The 15,915-nt window shown below is 38.7% G+C and overlaps 2 protein-coding genes across 3 annotated transcripts in view; both read left to right on the forward strand.

Moving 5' to 3' along the window:
* Positions 1-271: 271 nt before the first annotated feature.
* On the forward strand, positions 272-988 carry LOC108070739 (uncharacterized). Its single transcript, XM_070284402.1, has 4 exons — positions 272-331; positions 388-543; positions 605-772; positions 833-988. The coding sequence occupies exons 1-4, from the start codon at positions 272-274 to the stop codon at positions 986-988; spliced, it is 540 nt and encodes a 179-aa protein (XP_070140503.1).
* Positions 989-11,390: 10,402 nt separating this feature from the next.
* Positions 11,391-15,915, forward strand: part of pdm3 (pou domain motif 3) — a 67,615-nt gene continuing 63,090 nt past the window's right edge. For both annotated transcript variants that reach the window (XM_070284421.1, XM_017161484.2), the window contains exon 1: positions 11,391-11,832. The gene's annotated coding sequence lies outside the window, so the exon portion shown is untranslated. The remainder of the gene's footprint in view (positions 11,833-15,915) is intronic.

A 15,915-nucleotide genomic window follows, 5' to 3' on the forward strand; every position in this document is an offset into this window, starting at 1 on the left:
AGAAAAATACTTTAAAATAATTTAAAAGATATATATACTGACCGATTATCAAGTCAATAATATAAATACACAAAAAATATTAGTTTACCCGTAGCGAAATGTCATTAGTAAAAAAACATTAATTACTATAATTACTTTAGGAGATTAAAATACCAAAAGATCATTTATATCTAAACCGTATTGAAATATAATAGCATTTTAATAGCTTAAGGTCAATACATAAAATGCTTTGCAAATTACCTCTACATTTGTTATATTTCCACTGGCTAGAATGCAGTACAATCGTGGTTTTCTGCTTAAACTGTTTGTTATATTTTACTTTTTAAAAATAGTAAGATATATTTATTTCAAATATAGATATTTAAAAAAATAAATCAAGCTTTTTAGGTCTCTTCTAAAGTTGAGTTTACAAACATCAACTGCACTTCTTGGGACCCAGAATTTAGCGATTTTGAATATTGCTACTTGAAGTCGGTGAATCGCAGCTACAAATATATGTCACTTAAAGTTAATTTATATAAAGTTCCCATTAATGTTATAAAGGTAAGAAAATAACTTTTGCATTTAATTTAAATTAAATTATTAATATAAATTTTCATTTCAGGTAAATATAGCAGCGCTAAAGAGATTCAATGGCTACAAACCCTTCCTGTACAATGCGACTGTGGATGCGTGTAGATTCCTCAAGAATCCAAAATCCAATCCAGTCTTTTCATATTTACATAACATGTTTAGGAGCTTCTCCAATATGAATCACACATGTCCCTATAACGTAAGGTTATGGCTTACTTTAGTATTTGACTTTATATTAATTTTTTTTTTATTTCGGCAGCATGATTTAGTGGTGGAAAAACTGAATACCAATTTTCTAAATAATCATATCACATCTGCTTTGCCAGTTCCCGAAGGTGATTACGCCTTGCAGACATCCTGGTTTGCCAACAATATTCTTCGGGCAACGGTTCTTGTTTCTATAACTCTTTCTTAGTATTATATTATATTATAAATATTATAAGATAAATAAAATTTATGTATAAATAAAGTCAAAGAATAATATTTTACATTTTTATAATGCTTGGTCTGATCACTACCTTTAAATTTCTGTCTTTATGGAGGATACTAAACATTTCTTATTAAATATTCTAGTTAATTTTACACAAATGTTTCTGTCAGTGTAATGTGCCAAACAGCGGTGAGGAGGAATCCAGCATAAGGGGGGCCACCAGAATCAGAGACTGCTGTGGTCGACGCTGTCGTCGTTGTCTTGGCGTGTGGACCCTCATAATTTAATTGGACTTTGTGTGGCGCATTGGCGATGGCTCGATGTGGCGGTGGTTCGGGCCATGGCTAAGACAGCCACTCGATACCAAGGCTTCCCCATCCCTCCCCTTTGACCACTTGCCTCCTTGGCAGAAAGGATTACACGAATTTGCGTGTCAGGCGTCAATGTAAAATCGCAATAAATGAAACTAAATTACAAACTAAAATGCAAAATGAGCAGGAGAGTCAGCCACAAGCAACCCCTTCTCTGATTTGTGGGTGTGCGGGTGTCTCTAGATACACAGAGAATAAGAATTTGGTTTAATTTAAAATAATATTAACTTTATATCAACCTGAATTTGTTGTGGAAAATTTTTAAAAGATTTTTAAAGCACATTTAATTTTATAATTTTATTTGTGACTTCTGTATAAATTATTGAAACTTTAAAGCTATATTGCTCAGATTTTTCTCAGTATTCTTCCCGCTTTATCTACGAATGTCGCTGTGCGTGTTCTCCAGCTGGTGGTGCTTTCAGCTCTGTGTAATATGCATAATGTTTGCCTCAATTCTATCTGAGATATGTGGGTTCCGGGAACATATGGGAGGCAGAGAGGATGAGGAGGAGCCCTGTGTAGGAGTCTTGTGCATACTTCTGTCCTGTCAAATCAAGCGTGTATATAGACAGAACCCAATGTCAAGACCATTAAAATCTCGCTCGTTCGCTCATTCGCTCATTCGCTCATACTCGTAATTTGCCAGCAAATAGGGATTGGAAGCGAAACTCTGCCGCGGATCCTCCGAAGAGCTCTTCAATCATTATGCGAGGGGATCCAGCTTGAGGGGACCAAAATTTATGGCATTTATAATGACTACTTTGTGGCCATGTTGCAGCAGACACAGTTTTAAGGCTTCATAAATTATAAAAAATAATTATAATGAGATCAATTTTTAATCGCCAACCCCAAAGGATCGACTGAGGAGGAGAGGGCTAGGAGCCAAGGAGTCGACTTCCTGGCCAGATGGAGATGGCAGAGAGCAGCAAACGTTGAAGGTGTAATTATTATCATATCCTGCATCGCATAAACAACCATCCCAAGTGGAGGAACGGCCGGCAAACAACTGGCGAGGCGAACTGGCAACATGAAATACAACACTCGCGCCTAAACACGCAGCACCGCAGCACCGCTGGCCTCATCATCAGCGGGCACAGAACGTACCCCGTTCCCGTTCCCAATCCCCAGAGAAGCTGAGCAAACACAGCCAGGCGAGCACTTTGGTGCAAACATTTAGAGTAGCAACTCGTAAAACTTCAATTTAAGACACGTAATTTGCAATTCACTCGAGTGCAGATTAGAAGCGGCATGTCCACCGTCGCAGGAGGGATTGCGGATTGGGGGCTAAGCAATGGGAGCCAAGGTTGGGAGTGGCCAACTGGCCACGCAGCTGATGATGATGATGATGATGGTGCCGGTGGTGGTGGCTGTGACTGTGACTGTGAGGTTGGGTGCACAGCGGCAAAGGAGAGGTGAGCAAAGGAACTTCTTAAATATTCAAACTTTAACTTCTTTCTAAACAAAAAATTAGAAATATAAATTTAAAAAAATATTCTACAATTTGTTTAAATAGTTTTCTAGTTAAACATAATTTTTGTATTAGTTTTATCTCTTAGATTTGTTTCCTGTGTAGACGAATTCAAAGTCAGAGGATCGGCAGCCAGCATGTAAGCTCCTTTGCCTTGTGAATCTTGCAATGATCAGCATGTACGCGTACTTAGCAGGCTGGTTAGATCAATTATAGAAGTGGAAGACTTATTAAACGAGACTTTTATAAATGACTAAAAATATATATACAAGCAACCAAACGATGGGTTGATTGGAAAGCTAAGAATAGCAATCTAAGAATATTAAACATTTAAAATGAGGGGTTTCATTAATATGAAATGTAAGTTTTCAGCTGCAAAATTGCTTATTTAGATCGTTGACTTGTTAGAGAATATATAGAAATTTATATAAATAAAATGAATACAAGACAAAGGCCTATAAACTCTATTAATACAGATTTATGAAGAAATAATAACACACATTTTCTAATTACTTATAAAACTTAAGCTTAGTTTCCTTAGAATTCCCTTCTTAAGGGCTCATGATAATTTAAAAACCCTTACTCATATTTTGTTGTGACTCTCCCTCATTTAACTAACTGAACCTCAACTCATTTATGAAATTTTCCAGTGATTTTTGGGCGGCTGCCTCTTCCGCCTTAATCCTTGAACCCATAAAATCCGGCCTCATCGCAGACTCTCGGCTGCCTCATCTACTTGGCCAACTTGGGCAACTAACTTGACCAGCAGCCAGTAAAGTAACAACAACAAGCATAACAGCAGCAGCAGGCAAAACAGGCCGCGATTTTAATCGACTTTAATCAAAGAAATTTCATATGTGACCACGCCCACATGCAATTATGTTTAAGAATGCAAAACGATTTCGCCAAAGGAGGCGGCGGCAGCGGCAGCAGGGGGAAGTGGAAGCGAGAAAATTAAAACTGGCAAAAATAAATAAAAAGAGAAGAGAGGATGCGACGGCAGCAGGAGACAGGAGGCGAACTTCAGCGAAAGGCTACAAGGCAGAAAACATAAATTTAACAGCAAAAAGAAATATTATTATGAATGCATTAACCACCCGAGCAGAAGAGCAGCAAGCGAGTCTGCCTAATTATAAAGTCGTGAGTCTGGGCAGGAACAGGTTACCTTCGAGATCCGACATCTGAGATCCCAGAGCCCAGATCCGAACTCAGAGCTGAGCTGAGCTGAGCTGAGCCCATACGATTCGCCCCATGAATGAACTCCGAATGAATGGCCGCAGACCGAAGAAGAAGAAGAAGGGAACCCAAAAGGAGGCTCAGAAGGTTGCCAAAGGTTATGCAAAACTCTAAATTCGTCCGGCTAATCATTAAAATTATACGTAGAGTAGAGTCACATAAATCTTTTATTGATTTATGCCGGCTGGAAATGCACTTTTAATTGGCTGCCTTTCGATCCACTCTCATAATTAGAGCTAATTTTAAGGCCGTTCGCATAAATCACCCAAAAAGGAAGTGAGTCATAAAAGTGGGCTGGCTGGGCTCTATAGGGTTACCAATGCCCAGCATCTAGAGACCAGAGTTGTCAAGGCTCTCAGAGAAGAAGAGCCACTGGTCCAAGCTCGGAAGGTGGTGCGTTCAATTAAAAAATACTTTACGATATTACAAAATTACCACGTCCCGGTGGGCGGGGGCAGAATGGGCGGTGGCAAGGGCAGACTACTATGCTCAGGCTCCTATGCTCCTCGTTGCGTGAAAGGCAACAAATCGAACCCAACCGATGCGAGAAAACAGGCAGGCAGGCCCTGGCTTTCGAAGATCGAGAGGGGACGCATGCGCATAATTCGAATGGCATTAAGTACGCCACTTGAGGCACAAACTGGCGACTGGCATTTCTTGAAACAGTGGTGAGGATAGGGTTCTTGAGAATTATATTTTTAAAGATTTCTAAAAGGAAAGTATTATATTTTTTAATAGATTTATATGGCCCCAAGGCAACGTAGTTTTAAAGAATTTTAGAATTTAAAATTAAATTTTGAGATGAGTGGGAAAGACCTTCGTAAGCAGTAAACTAAATAAAGAACTATTTCCTTTAAGTATACTTAATTTCCTTGTTAAATTTTAAACATTCTCTTTATTTTTGTGATTTTTCTGTTAATATAAATCAATTTTGTACCACTGTATCTCCTCCAGAAGCTTCCGTGTTGCCTTTGGGCGCTGTTTAATGTAGTTTCTGTTACAGTTTCTTCTCTTGCTGTTGTAGTTTTCATTATTGTTTCTGGGACTACAGAAAAAAAAGGATAAAAAGCAATAATAAAAATTCAATAATATTAAATTTTTATGGGCGCGAAATTATTGCAGACTGTGCATAGTTTTGTGGACAAGTTTGGTAAGGAATGTTGTCAGGAGTTGGTTGGGGTTTTATATGGACGAAGGGCGGATGGTTTGAGTACAATAACAATTAGCTTTGGAGTCTTGAAGTCTTTCATTTGTCAGTTAGCACCTTCCGCATTCGCACACCCATATGCCTTCTGTCTCTGTCTTCTAGGATGCTCATCTATCTCGCTCTAGCTGGGGTTTGTGTTTAGGGTTTACAGAGAAAAAAAAGGGATTACATAGCATATTTATTATTTATATATAATAAGCATAGAATTTATAGAATTATTTCTAAGAATTTCTTCCTAATTTTTTAATTCATAAAAAATTTAATACATTTTGTATACAATTTATTAACAACAAATTGTTGAGGGTATTATTAAACTATATACCATATTCTCTCCTGTTTCACTCCGCTCTCCGCTCTTGTGATTAAACTTCAACTAATTTGGTGCGCTCCGAAGGAAAACCGGTCGTGGAGTCTTGGCCAAGTCCAAGTGCCGCCGCCACCGCTCCTCGTTCCCCGATGGCTAAGCGAATGAATTATGTTATTTGAAATTAGTTTGTGCCAGGCTTTCAAAACTCCTCCAAGTCCAGATACACACACACACATACACACACGACTCCAATCCCACAATCTGAGAGCTGGCAGCGCCTGCGGAGTAATCAGGTTAATTTTAATATGTTTTGTATGCACTGCCGCTCCCCTTCTGGGCCGACCGACCCCCTCTTAACCCCATTTCTCCCCCACGGCCATGGCCAACTGACGACGACGCCGTCGCTGGTTAATGGAAAAATATCTCAAATGATGCTGGCCAGGATGCCTTTTGTAATTAGCAGCCATTTCAACGAGAACCGTCGTCTCCACCAAAGTTAAAAAGTTTGCACGTTCTTAATTACTCTCCCCTCTGTGTCATGGGTTTTGTTGTATTTTGTGGTTTTGCAACTCCTCTTATTGGGTTTATAAAGACTATAATTTATCATATTTAGGTATTTTAAATACATGAGTAATTAATTAAGAAGACAATAAGCCAAGATGAGGTAATATTTATTTCATTAAACAAGAAGGAAGGCCAAGGTCTTCATGAAAAGTATTTCTTATATATATTTAATATATTATTTATTTATTAACCCATTAAAAAATATTACAATGGCCTATTTTGATGACAAAAAGTAGTTAGGTATTTACTTAGTTAATTGAAACAATATCTTTATAGAGATTTGGAGCCAAAAATTGTATAATCCTTTGATTAAAAATTGTTTTTGGCCCGATCTATATCTTATAAGATTGTTTTATTATTATTAATAATTTACGAAAAGCTTAAATTTACTATAATATGATTTTCCCAAAGCTAAAGACCAATCTCAAGTTTATTTTTACTATATACACTTCCTTATTAGTTGCATAATTTACCGATTTCAATCATCCCAAAGGGTATCAACAGTACAGAGTATCCTCCATCCGGTGACGTGGGCGATCCAACACCTTTATGCTCTTTATGGGCTGTCCAGGCGATAATTTTAATGTTGTTTGGTTTATATACACGTTCTTGGCTATTGCACTTCATTTTTTTCGTGCACCGGGCACCGCCGGGTGGGGCGGCCCAGTGCTGACAAGTTTCGGAACGCTGCTGAAAATGTGGCCACAGTTTGCCCCGTGGCACTATGGCAATATATTAGACGCAGACGGGGGACGAGAGATTTGCATTTAATTACGAGCGTTCCGGGGTTTGGGGTCTGCACGGGAGAGGTATGTATGTACGCCACAGAGTACGCCCGAAAGCCAAGTTAAGATCGGGCCAAGACGGCGTGTGTGTTCCAAGGCAAACGGACTGGCAAATGATAATTACAGAAAGCATGTAAGCTCCCAGGGAGAAACAGAGACAGAGACAGAGAGAGAGAGAGAGAGAGAGAGAGAAAGAGAGAGGGGCATTTACACAGAAAGAGAAGGCTAGAAAGACGGACAATGTGCTAGAAACGTTAATTTCAAATTTATGTAGAGCGTCTAGTTTCTGGCCCCCTGTCTAAGCTGATGACTTTGAGTTACCACCCCCCCGAAAATCCCCGTCACACACCTCCTCACTACACTGAAAGAAAATTGTACATACTTTAAAAACATTTAAGAATCGAATCATAAGTCTGTTCCCAAAAGGGGTTTGAATTAATGTTTGAAAATTAGCGATGTAAAGTTTTTCACCAACAAAGTGCCTCTAAAAGATATCAATCTATTAAAATATTTTTTGGTGTGCACATCTAACCCCTCTACTATCCCCTGGTTACCCCTTTTTGAACCCTCCTCGAGCATTTCGTCTTGGCCATGGAAGAAGTTGGCAAGGATGCCCGCAGGGCGCGTGCTGAATTTAATCAGTTTGCCGGCCGGGGCCGAGCCGAGCTGCAATGACAATCAAGCCAAGATGGAAAGTGGGCAGTGGCTCTACTGCATCCGCATCCAAGACTAAAGTTACCATCCCTGCCGCCTGCCGCCTGCCGCCCATTTTCCCACCATTTCCTAGCATTTCCACCACCCATTTTGGTCCCGTCGGCTGCCGGGTAACGTAAATTAGACGACAACTCGACAGTGCAACATTTAACGGTAATATGCTTTTATAGCTGCAGGTAAAATGCAGCACAAAATTAGACATAAAAGACAAAGACAGGAAGAGAGGAAAATCTAGAGAAGGAGCGAGATAGAACTACATGAAAATTCCGAAAATTAAGTTGATGAGGTGATGTGGCCTAGACATGTACACGGTACGACAGCCAAAACAGTGAAGAGTGCCCCGACCGGCACTTAAATATTGACCAAAATTGGCTAAAAACAAAATCAGCCAACCACTAGAATGAACGATGGCCAAAATGTGAATCCTTAAGATGTGCGAAGTGAAGATACTCTATTAGAAGTTTTAAGGGAAGACCTCAAAACGAATTGAAGATTAGAAGAATTCTTAATTTGAAACTAATTGGGTGTCTTCTAAAAATTAAAATTAAAGACATTAAAGATTATTAATTACTGATACAGATCATCTTGAAAATATATCTTTAGAATTATAATTATGGGAAACTCTTAGCTAACTAATGATCCCCAATTGAGGTCACCATATACCACCTCTCTATACCAACGATCCCCGATCGAGGTCTCCCAAACACACACACACACCTCCCTCCACCTACTATCCTTTCTAGCCTTCTCTCAAGGAATCCGGTTAATCACAAACCGAATAGGCCTAAGTGCATACCCTTGCGAATCGCATTAAGTGAGCCAAACGGCAAAATCATCAAATGGCGTGGCGTAGGCAGTTGCAGTCAGTTTCGGTTTTTCGAGGGAGAGATGAAGCCGAAGCGAGATACTTCACTGGACTTTTGGGGCACTTCAGGGCCGTGGCGGGGGTTGGGATTTCAAGGGGGCGGCCAGACGACGTCATCGACACCTCCGATAGCTGATGGTTGAGGCGGGTGGGTGGCTGGCTAGACTGCCCGCAACAGCAACAGCAGCAGCAGCAGCAGAAGGCAACAGTAACGTCAGCGGGCATAGCAGAATCAGAGGCTGTGGCAAAGGCAGCCTGTTTGGCAGCATCGACTGACCGACAGCGACCGGTTGAAGACCGCACGAGTTGCTGCCGCTGCTGCTGCATCTTCTGCCCCCTCTGAACACAGGGGCGGCGTAGTGGCAGCGGGGGCTTGTCTAGTGACTTGACTGTAACCTCATTGACCAGAAAAATGCAAGCAGCAACAGCAACAAGCGCAGACAACAAAACATCAAATGTGAATTAGTGCAAAGGTAGCCAAGGAGCAAGGATACACTGAGGGAAATGTTGTATTAATATAAGGTTAGAAAAATAGTATGGACTTAAAGTAAAGTCTAGGTAAAATGTTTAAGAAAAACTGTTATATAACTTATAAGAATAGTTTACATAAATCTACATATAATAAATTTAAGAAATTTATGAGAGTTTTACAAATTGCACAAACTTAGAAACTATTTTTGGTAGCATACTTTTAAGGTGCGAGTTTTTCGAAATGAAAACCAAAACACAATTATAAATAAGAACAATATCAATTAGAATAAATCGGATTCTTTATCTTAGGTTCTTTAGTATACATTTTAAACCATATTTAAAGAAAATCGAAAAGTTAACCCACATAAAAATACTTGAAACCCCCAAAAAATTATTTATTTTTAATTATTTATTTTTATTTTTAATTATTTCTTTAATACTTTAATTCTAATTTATATATACAAATTTATTTATTACGTTCTATATAAATATAAAATTATAATTTATATATTTCTCCCAGTGCACCAACCTGGCAAGGGGTATTGAGCTGGAAAGAAGCAGAAGACGTGGGGCCATGGTCGAGGAGGGCGAAGAGGTGCCTGTGGGTGGAGGTGTGGGAGGCAGAGTGGGCAGAACAAGGCAAAACGTTTCCATATTTATTGGCACTTTTCGGTTTTCTGGAAGCGCTTCGGAACGGATGCCACAGGGAAGGCGAGAAGGGGTCCGACGGGGGTGTTCAGTGGACCCCGCACACGTCACACAGTGAGTTTAGAGTTTCGGATTTCGAGTTTCGAGTGAGGTTTTCTGCCCGATGAGCTGACGGAATAGAACTTTTGGCATTGGATTTGCTCTGCGGGCCGACACTTGAATTATTAATTACCGGCAAATAGTTGCAATAGGAACATACATATTAGAGGTTTACGCCGATGGTTAAAGGCATCGGCGGCGGCGTAGAGGTCAAAATGACTCGGCGGCGGCGGCGTAGTAGTCAGAAAGAACCGGCGGCGGCGGCGCGTCAAATAAGGCAAAAAGGCCATTTTAATGAGTTATTTTTTTTTTTTTAAGTTTTATAAAGAACAATGACACTGAAGGCCGCGCTGAAGCTGCGCCGATGCCGCACCAGCGGCGCGCCGCGGCGCGCCGTTATTTTCATAATTTGGCGGCGGCGCGTCAAATAAGGCAAAAATCGGCGGCGGCGGCGGCGTGGCGCGGCGGCGTATATGTCTAATACATATATACTGTGAGGGAGGGATGGGGATAAGGGGTTTACAGCTTTATTAAATGTTGGTTTAAAATTTTCAAAAATTGGCAAATATTTATTTTTGTTTTTGGCTAAATAAGATTTTAATGGGAAATCTAAGCTTAGACCCGTTGGGAATCCTAAGCTTCGATGTAAACCTTGCCGATTTTCTAGGTTTGCTTCTGCCTTCACATCAAAGCTTAGAATTCCCAACGGGTCTAAGCTTAGATTTCCCATTAAATTCTTAATTAGCTTTAGATTTTTTCCTGCCGGATATGTCTGAATCGATTTGGCTGTTAATGCTTATTAAGAACATATATGAGATACTTACAATATGGTCGGAAATGATTACTTTCAAATAAAAATTAAAGTACCATCCAAGGCTATACAAATTAAAAATACAAAATTATTTAAAAATGCATTATAAAAATGCAACCATCAACAAATTGTCTTTGCGCTGCCCCCTTAGCGAGAATAACAACAAATTGCATTTGTAATAAAAGCTCAAATTTGCGCTCACAAAATAAGCACTCACACCCACCCACACAGCCTTGCTCCCCTACCTACCCCTGGCTAGTGCACTCAGTCTCTCTCTCTCTCTCTTTTTCTCTCTATGTCTCTCTCTTTCTCTGTCTCTGGCTGTGTGCGTCGTTAAGTGCTCGCCTTTCGTCAAGTGTGCAACTTCTCCTGCCTCAGAACAACAGTTATAAGCTCTGCCGACGTCGACGCAGACGCCGGCTTCGACTGCAGGCAGCAGCGCCGCTCATTTGTGAGCTTAATGACGTCATTATTTTTATTTTAACAGCGCCAAGCAAATTGCATATACTTGCTGCTCCTGCGCAGTCGGCGCGCAGTCGCTGCCGCTGCGAAGGGGCTAAGGTGGGGGGCTGTGGAAAATGGGGGGATTTGGATCAGAGGAGTGGGACAGGAGGAGGGAATGAGAGCGAAGGAGAGCCTCTGGCGCTCTCGCTCTCTCTCGCTTGCTCCTGCTAAGCTTTAGCCGGGGCTTCGGGCAGCATTGCCTTCGTGTTTCGTGCTCGTGCCGCTTCGGCTCCCACCCGGGTGTGTGTGTGTGTGTTGCTACTTATGCTGTCCAAAGCGCCGCTCGTGCGCCGCACGTTCATTCTCGTTCATTCAGTTTTCAAACGCTGCGCCTGAACGTACGAACTGCGGCCGGAATTTCCAAACCGAAAATAACTGAATCCAAGAACTACAATATCTCACACTGAGAATCGCAGTCGCAATCGTAATCGGAATCTCAAGCGGCGCGTGCAGCGAGAAACAAACAAACAAACACAAACAGTGCAAGCAAACAGCTGAACGGCAAACGTTTTCAAACATTTTCAAACGCAGTTTTTGAATTGGAAATTTCGCGCGAAATTTTGAGTGCGCGGTCCCAAAAATCGTAGATAAACTTTGACTAAAGTGCAGTTTGTGATAAGAAGTAATACTACAAAAAAATACAACACAATAAGAAGATTATAAACAAAATAAATGTTGAAAAAGTGCTTACAAACTAGGATTCAAATTAATTAGTTCAGCAGTTTAAAGGGAAAATTCTTTGTAACTAGTGGAAGCTTCTGCAATTCTACTGAAAAACGGTAAATAACACTTAATATATTTATTTTATATTACAGATTATGTATGGAAAATTTTTGATAAATTATATAAATAAAATACTAACTTGTTGTTATAAAAGTATAAGCCTCTTGCATTAGTGAAAACCGGTAACAATATGGCAATTAGCAGTACTTATCATTAACATAATCGAGCTTATATTTAATCCATTCTAATTATATTAATATAATAATTTTATATTTAATTTTTAGTTAAATAGATTTCTTCTTACATTTCATGAAACATAAACAATTTAACAGAAATTGTTAATAAGTTTTGTTGAATTAATTGCTCGAAGTAAACTTAATTTTCCTTATACGAAATGTTTCTAAATTACCTTTACCAAAATTACAAAATTTCTATTTAAAATGTAAGGCATTAAAATAGATTTAATTTAATATAAATTAATATCTGTATCAATTAATAAGATCCTCATGAATTCCTTATGTCATAGGTAATATTTTTTAATTACTTGTTAATGGGTTGCTGTGATCATTAATTGATTAATAACAATACTTTAATACATTGTGGAAAATACAAATATATACCATGTGCAAATATCTTCAATTCTTATCAAAAACTATTAAATCTTAATTTATAATGAGTTTTTAAATACCAACCTACTTGTGCTAAGCGTTCTGTCATCAAATCATGAAAATCAAAAACCTTTTGAGCTTCGCACGCACTTCACCGGCAATTTTGTGCGAAACATCCAAATGCAGTTTTTATGTAAATCCCAACCTTGACACGGTAATATGCAAAAAACCAATAAATTGATGCGATTTCGCTGCAGGCGGTTAATAACTTTAATTAACGTTAATTTTATCAACATCACCATTACGGCCCGGCCAGCATGGGAATCGCAATGAGCATGAGGGGCAGCAGCAGCGAGCTGCGAGCTGCGCGAGCAACTCAAAAATAGTTGCGACGTTCTAATAATAAAACCAAATATAATAAATAGCCATAAACAAACTAATAATACGGCGCGGCGCGGCGGCAGTGGACAGTGGCAATTTGCAACAATGAGGCTCATCAAACGATCTCCAAAACGAAATCAGAATGAAACTCTACACATAAATATAAATAGTTTAATGTGCGCTAAGCCTTGCGAATGATGCGCGATGCCACCCCACGAAAACCCACTAAAACGTATTACAATTGACTCGCCGTGGCTCAGTGTCATTTTGCGAAAAAAAAAAGATTAAATCGTATCTATGAGATACAATAAACAGCAGCGCACAATTCGCACTAACAACAGCAGCGGCAGCGCGGCACAGGCGTAACAACAATTGTAATAATCAGTTTCATTCCAAAGCCGGACCAACCTGTGCGATATATACACTTTTTTCCCAGTGCCCAAGTTCCACTTGGAAACCCTCGAACCCTCCGATCCCGCCGCCCGCACTGCATCCAGGCGGTGCATTGTTAGCTTGGCCCGCTCATTTAATTAAATATAATTAGCTGCATTAATTGCAAATTAATACAGAATTTAGTCTCTTTGTGTTAGCTCCCCATTGTCGTTGCCAGGCAGAGAGTTTGCTATTTCGCCTGCTCCCAACTAAAGTCGACTCGTTCTCTACGCCTCGTTATCGCCGGCAATTATTTAGCGAGAATTAAACGGGCTCTAAGCCACACACAAACAAAACATAAATCTAGTGTCCAAACTCTGGAATGACATTCAGCGGGTGCATATCGGAGCTTAATGAGTTTTGTATTTGAATTGGATAGGGTCTTAGCTTAGAGGGTCTGAGAAAGAAAAGTTAGTGTAGTAAGATACTTGATCTATAAAGTTTATAATTTAAATAATCTAGAAATTTGAAAGTAAAAAAATGCTTGTACTTTAAGAATACATATCTCTAGGTTAGGCCATACTAGTTTGTTTTAGAAGTTTTACATTTTATTGATCTAATTAATATGTAATAAAAACTCAACTTTAAAGCACTAAGCATACTTCCATCTTTATGTCTTTTAAATTTATTAAATTAAACGATCATAAATTTTAACTTCAAGCATATATTTCTGCATTAATTTTAAGGTAACAAATCTTGTTATATAACAATTTCAATTGCAAATATATGTTAATAGTACGGGGTTTCTATTAAGTTTAATTAGCTAAAAAGCTGTTTATAAATCTTAAAGTTTTTTGTTTACAATGAAATTGCCGACGGCATTTATTCTACAATTTATTTTATTATATGTTTACCCAGACTTTACCTATTTAATTTATTTTATTATGATTATAGAAACTCTTTAGCATTCATTTTCTCTGCTTCTCAAATCTGCAAATTTACATTTTCTTCATCGTTGCAATTTATTTATTTACCTCATTAAGTTGACTGCAGGATTTTTTATGATTTTGAGTGGCATCTTTAGCAAATCAGAGAAATCCATTAAATGCGCGTGTCTCTCTGGTCAAAGGCATTGCGACAACTTTTAATGCACAAATAGCTGTGAAAAAGAAAATCAACGTTGGCAAACAGGAATAAAAAAAACTGATTAGATATTAAATTATAAATTAAATGTTGTTGCTGTAGCAGTGGCTGCAATTGCTATTTCTTTTTTTTATGACAAACGGATGACGAACGCATAAAAATGCAGCGGAAAAGCAACAAAACGACAGCCACAAGGAGACAACAAACACACACACAACAAACACACACTCATTAAAAATAACCAAAAGCCAGCGGAGAATTGCAATTTCCCCCGTAGACCCCCAAAACGTATGTATATTCCCCAACGATCGCGTCACGTTGTCACTTTACGTAGGCAAAATCGTAAAAATGAAAGAAGGAAAATCCGCCAAAGCAAAACGCTTAATTATGTGCCGTGTTTTTTTTTGGCCAGCTGCCTGGCCTGGCCTAACCACGCCCCTCTCTCACCAGCTCCCGTGGGCGGCCTGTTTAATTAGCATAATTAAAGTAATAATTATATTCACCGTAAAGGCATTGAAGTGCAGGCAAATGAGGCGAGCTCACAAGGCGGGGCACTCGAATCTTGAAAGGATTTCGCCTTCTGTTTTTGATGTGTGGCCAATTTGCAAGCTTGTGCCAACATAAAATGCAATTTTATTGCCCTAAAACGGCAGGGTGGCGAAAATGGCAACAACTGCAGGAAGTATGTATGAATTTGTGGGTTTTTTTTTGTTCGACTGCAGAAAATGCAATTGAAAATGCAATGGAATCTAGGCTAAAAGGCAAATCAAAGGGAAATAAGTAATTATTCCATTTTGAATCAAATATATTTTTTTATAATTTTTTTGGGGTTTAATTTTAATTGAAAATACAATATAAATTTACTACAGATGCTTTTGGGAATAAAAATAAGTTTATTTACATAAATTTAGAAAATATCAAACTTACTTAAAGGTACATTCTTTTGAAGGGCATAAGCTTCAAAACCTTAATCTATTGAGACTAAATACTAAGTACTACAACTTGATCTATTTATAAAATAAAAAATTCTTTAAAATTAAGTAATTTGTTTAATTAAAAGAGAGCTTGTTATTTTGTAAACCTTAGCTCATCGTATGTACTCGTTCTCCCAGAAACTATTCTGAGGTTTCATTTTTGTAATCTTATTTATGACGATCACAATGATAAAAATAATAATATGTCGGATCTCATCAAGTTAGGTAACAATAATAAATTACTAGTGATTTTAATGATACTTAAAGTTGTTTAAGTAGACTTTTCTTTTATATAATTTCTTCAGAATTCTTTTGAAAAACGATCGCATCCTCAATTGTTTATGCACTTGAATAAAACCCCAATTACTTTGGTAAAGTAGACAATTTTGTGAGCGTTTCCATTTGGTGGCGATCTTGTGGTGGGGATTGGCTCACTTTTTCGCCACCAAAATAAGATATTGCATGCCGCACATGCCACAAAGCCTACACAAAAAGCGAAAAACACGCACATCACAAAAAAAGTGACTGGGAAGGAGAGCCGAGCGGGGGATGCACACGCTCATTTAATAATGAACAATAATGAAGAGTAATAATAATCATCAGCAAAACGTGCAAAGAGAGTGTCCAAGTGTAGAGGAATATACATATACAACGAAATTTT

The sequence above is a fragment of the Drosophila kikkawai genome, chromosome 2R (assembly GCF_030179895.1).
Source record: "Drosophila kikkawai strain 14028-0561.14 chromosome 2R, DkikHiC1v2, whole genome shotgun sequence".
NCBI lineage: Eukaryota > Metazoa > Arthropoda > Insecta > Diptera > Drosophilidae > Drosophila > Drosophila kikkawai.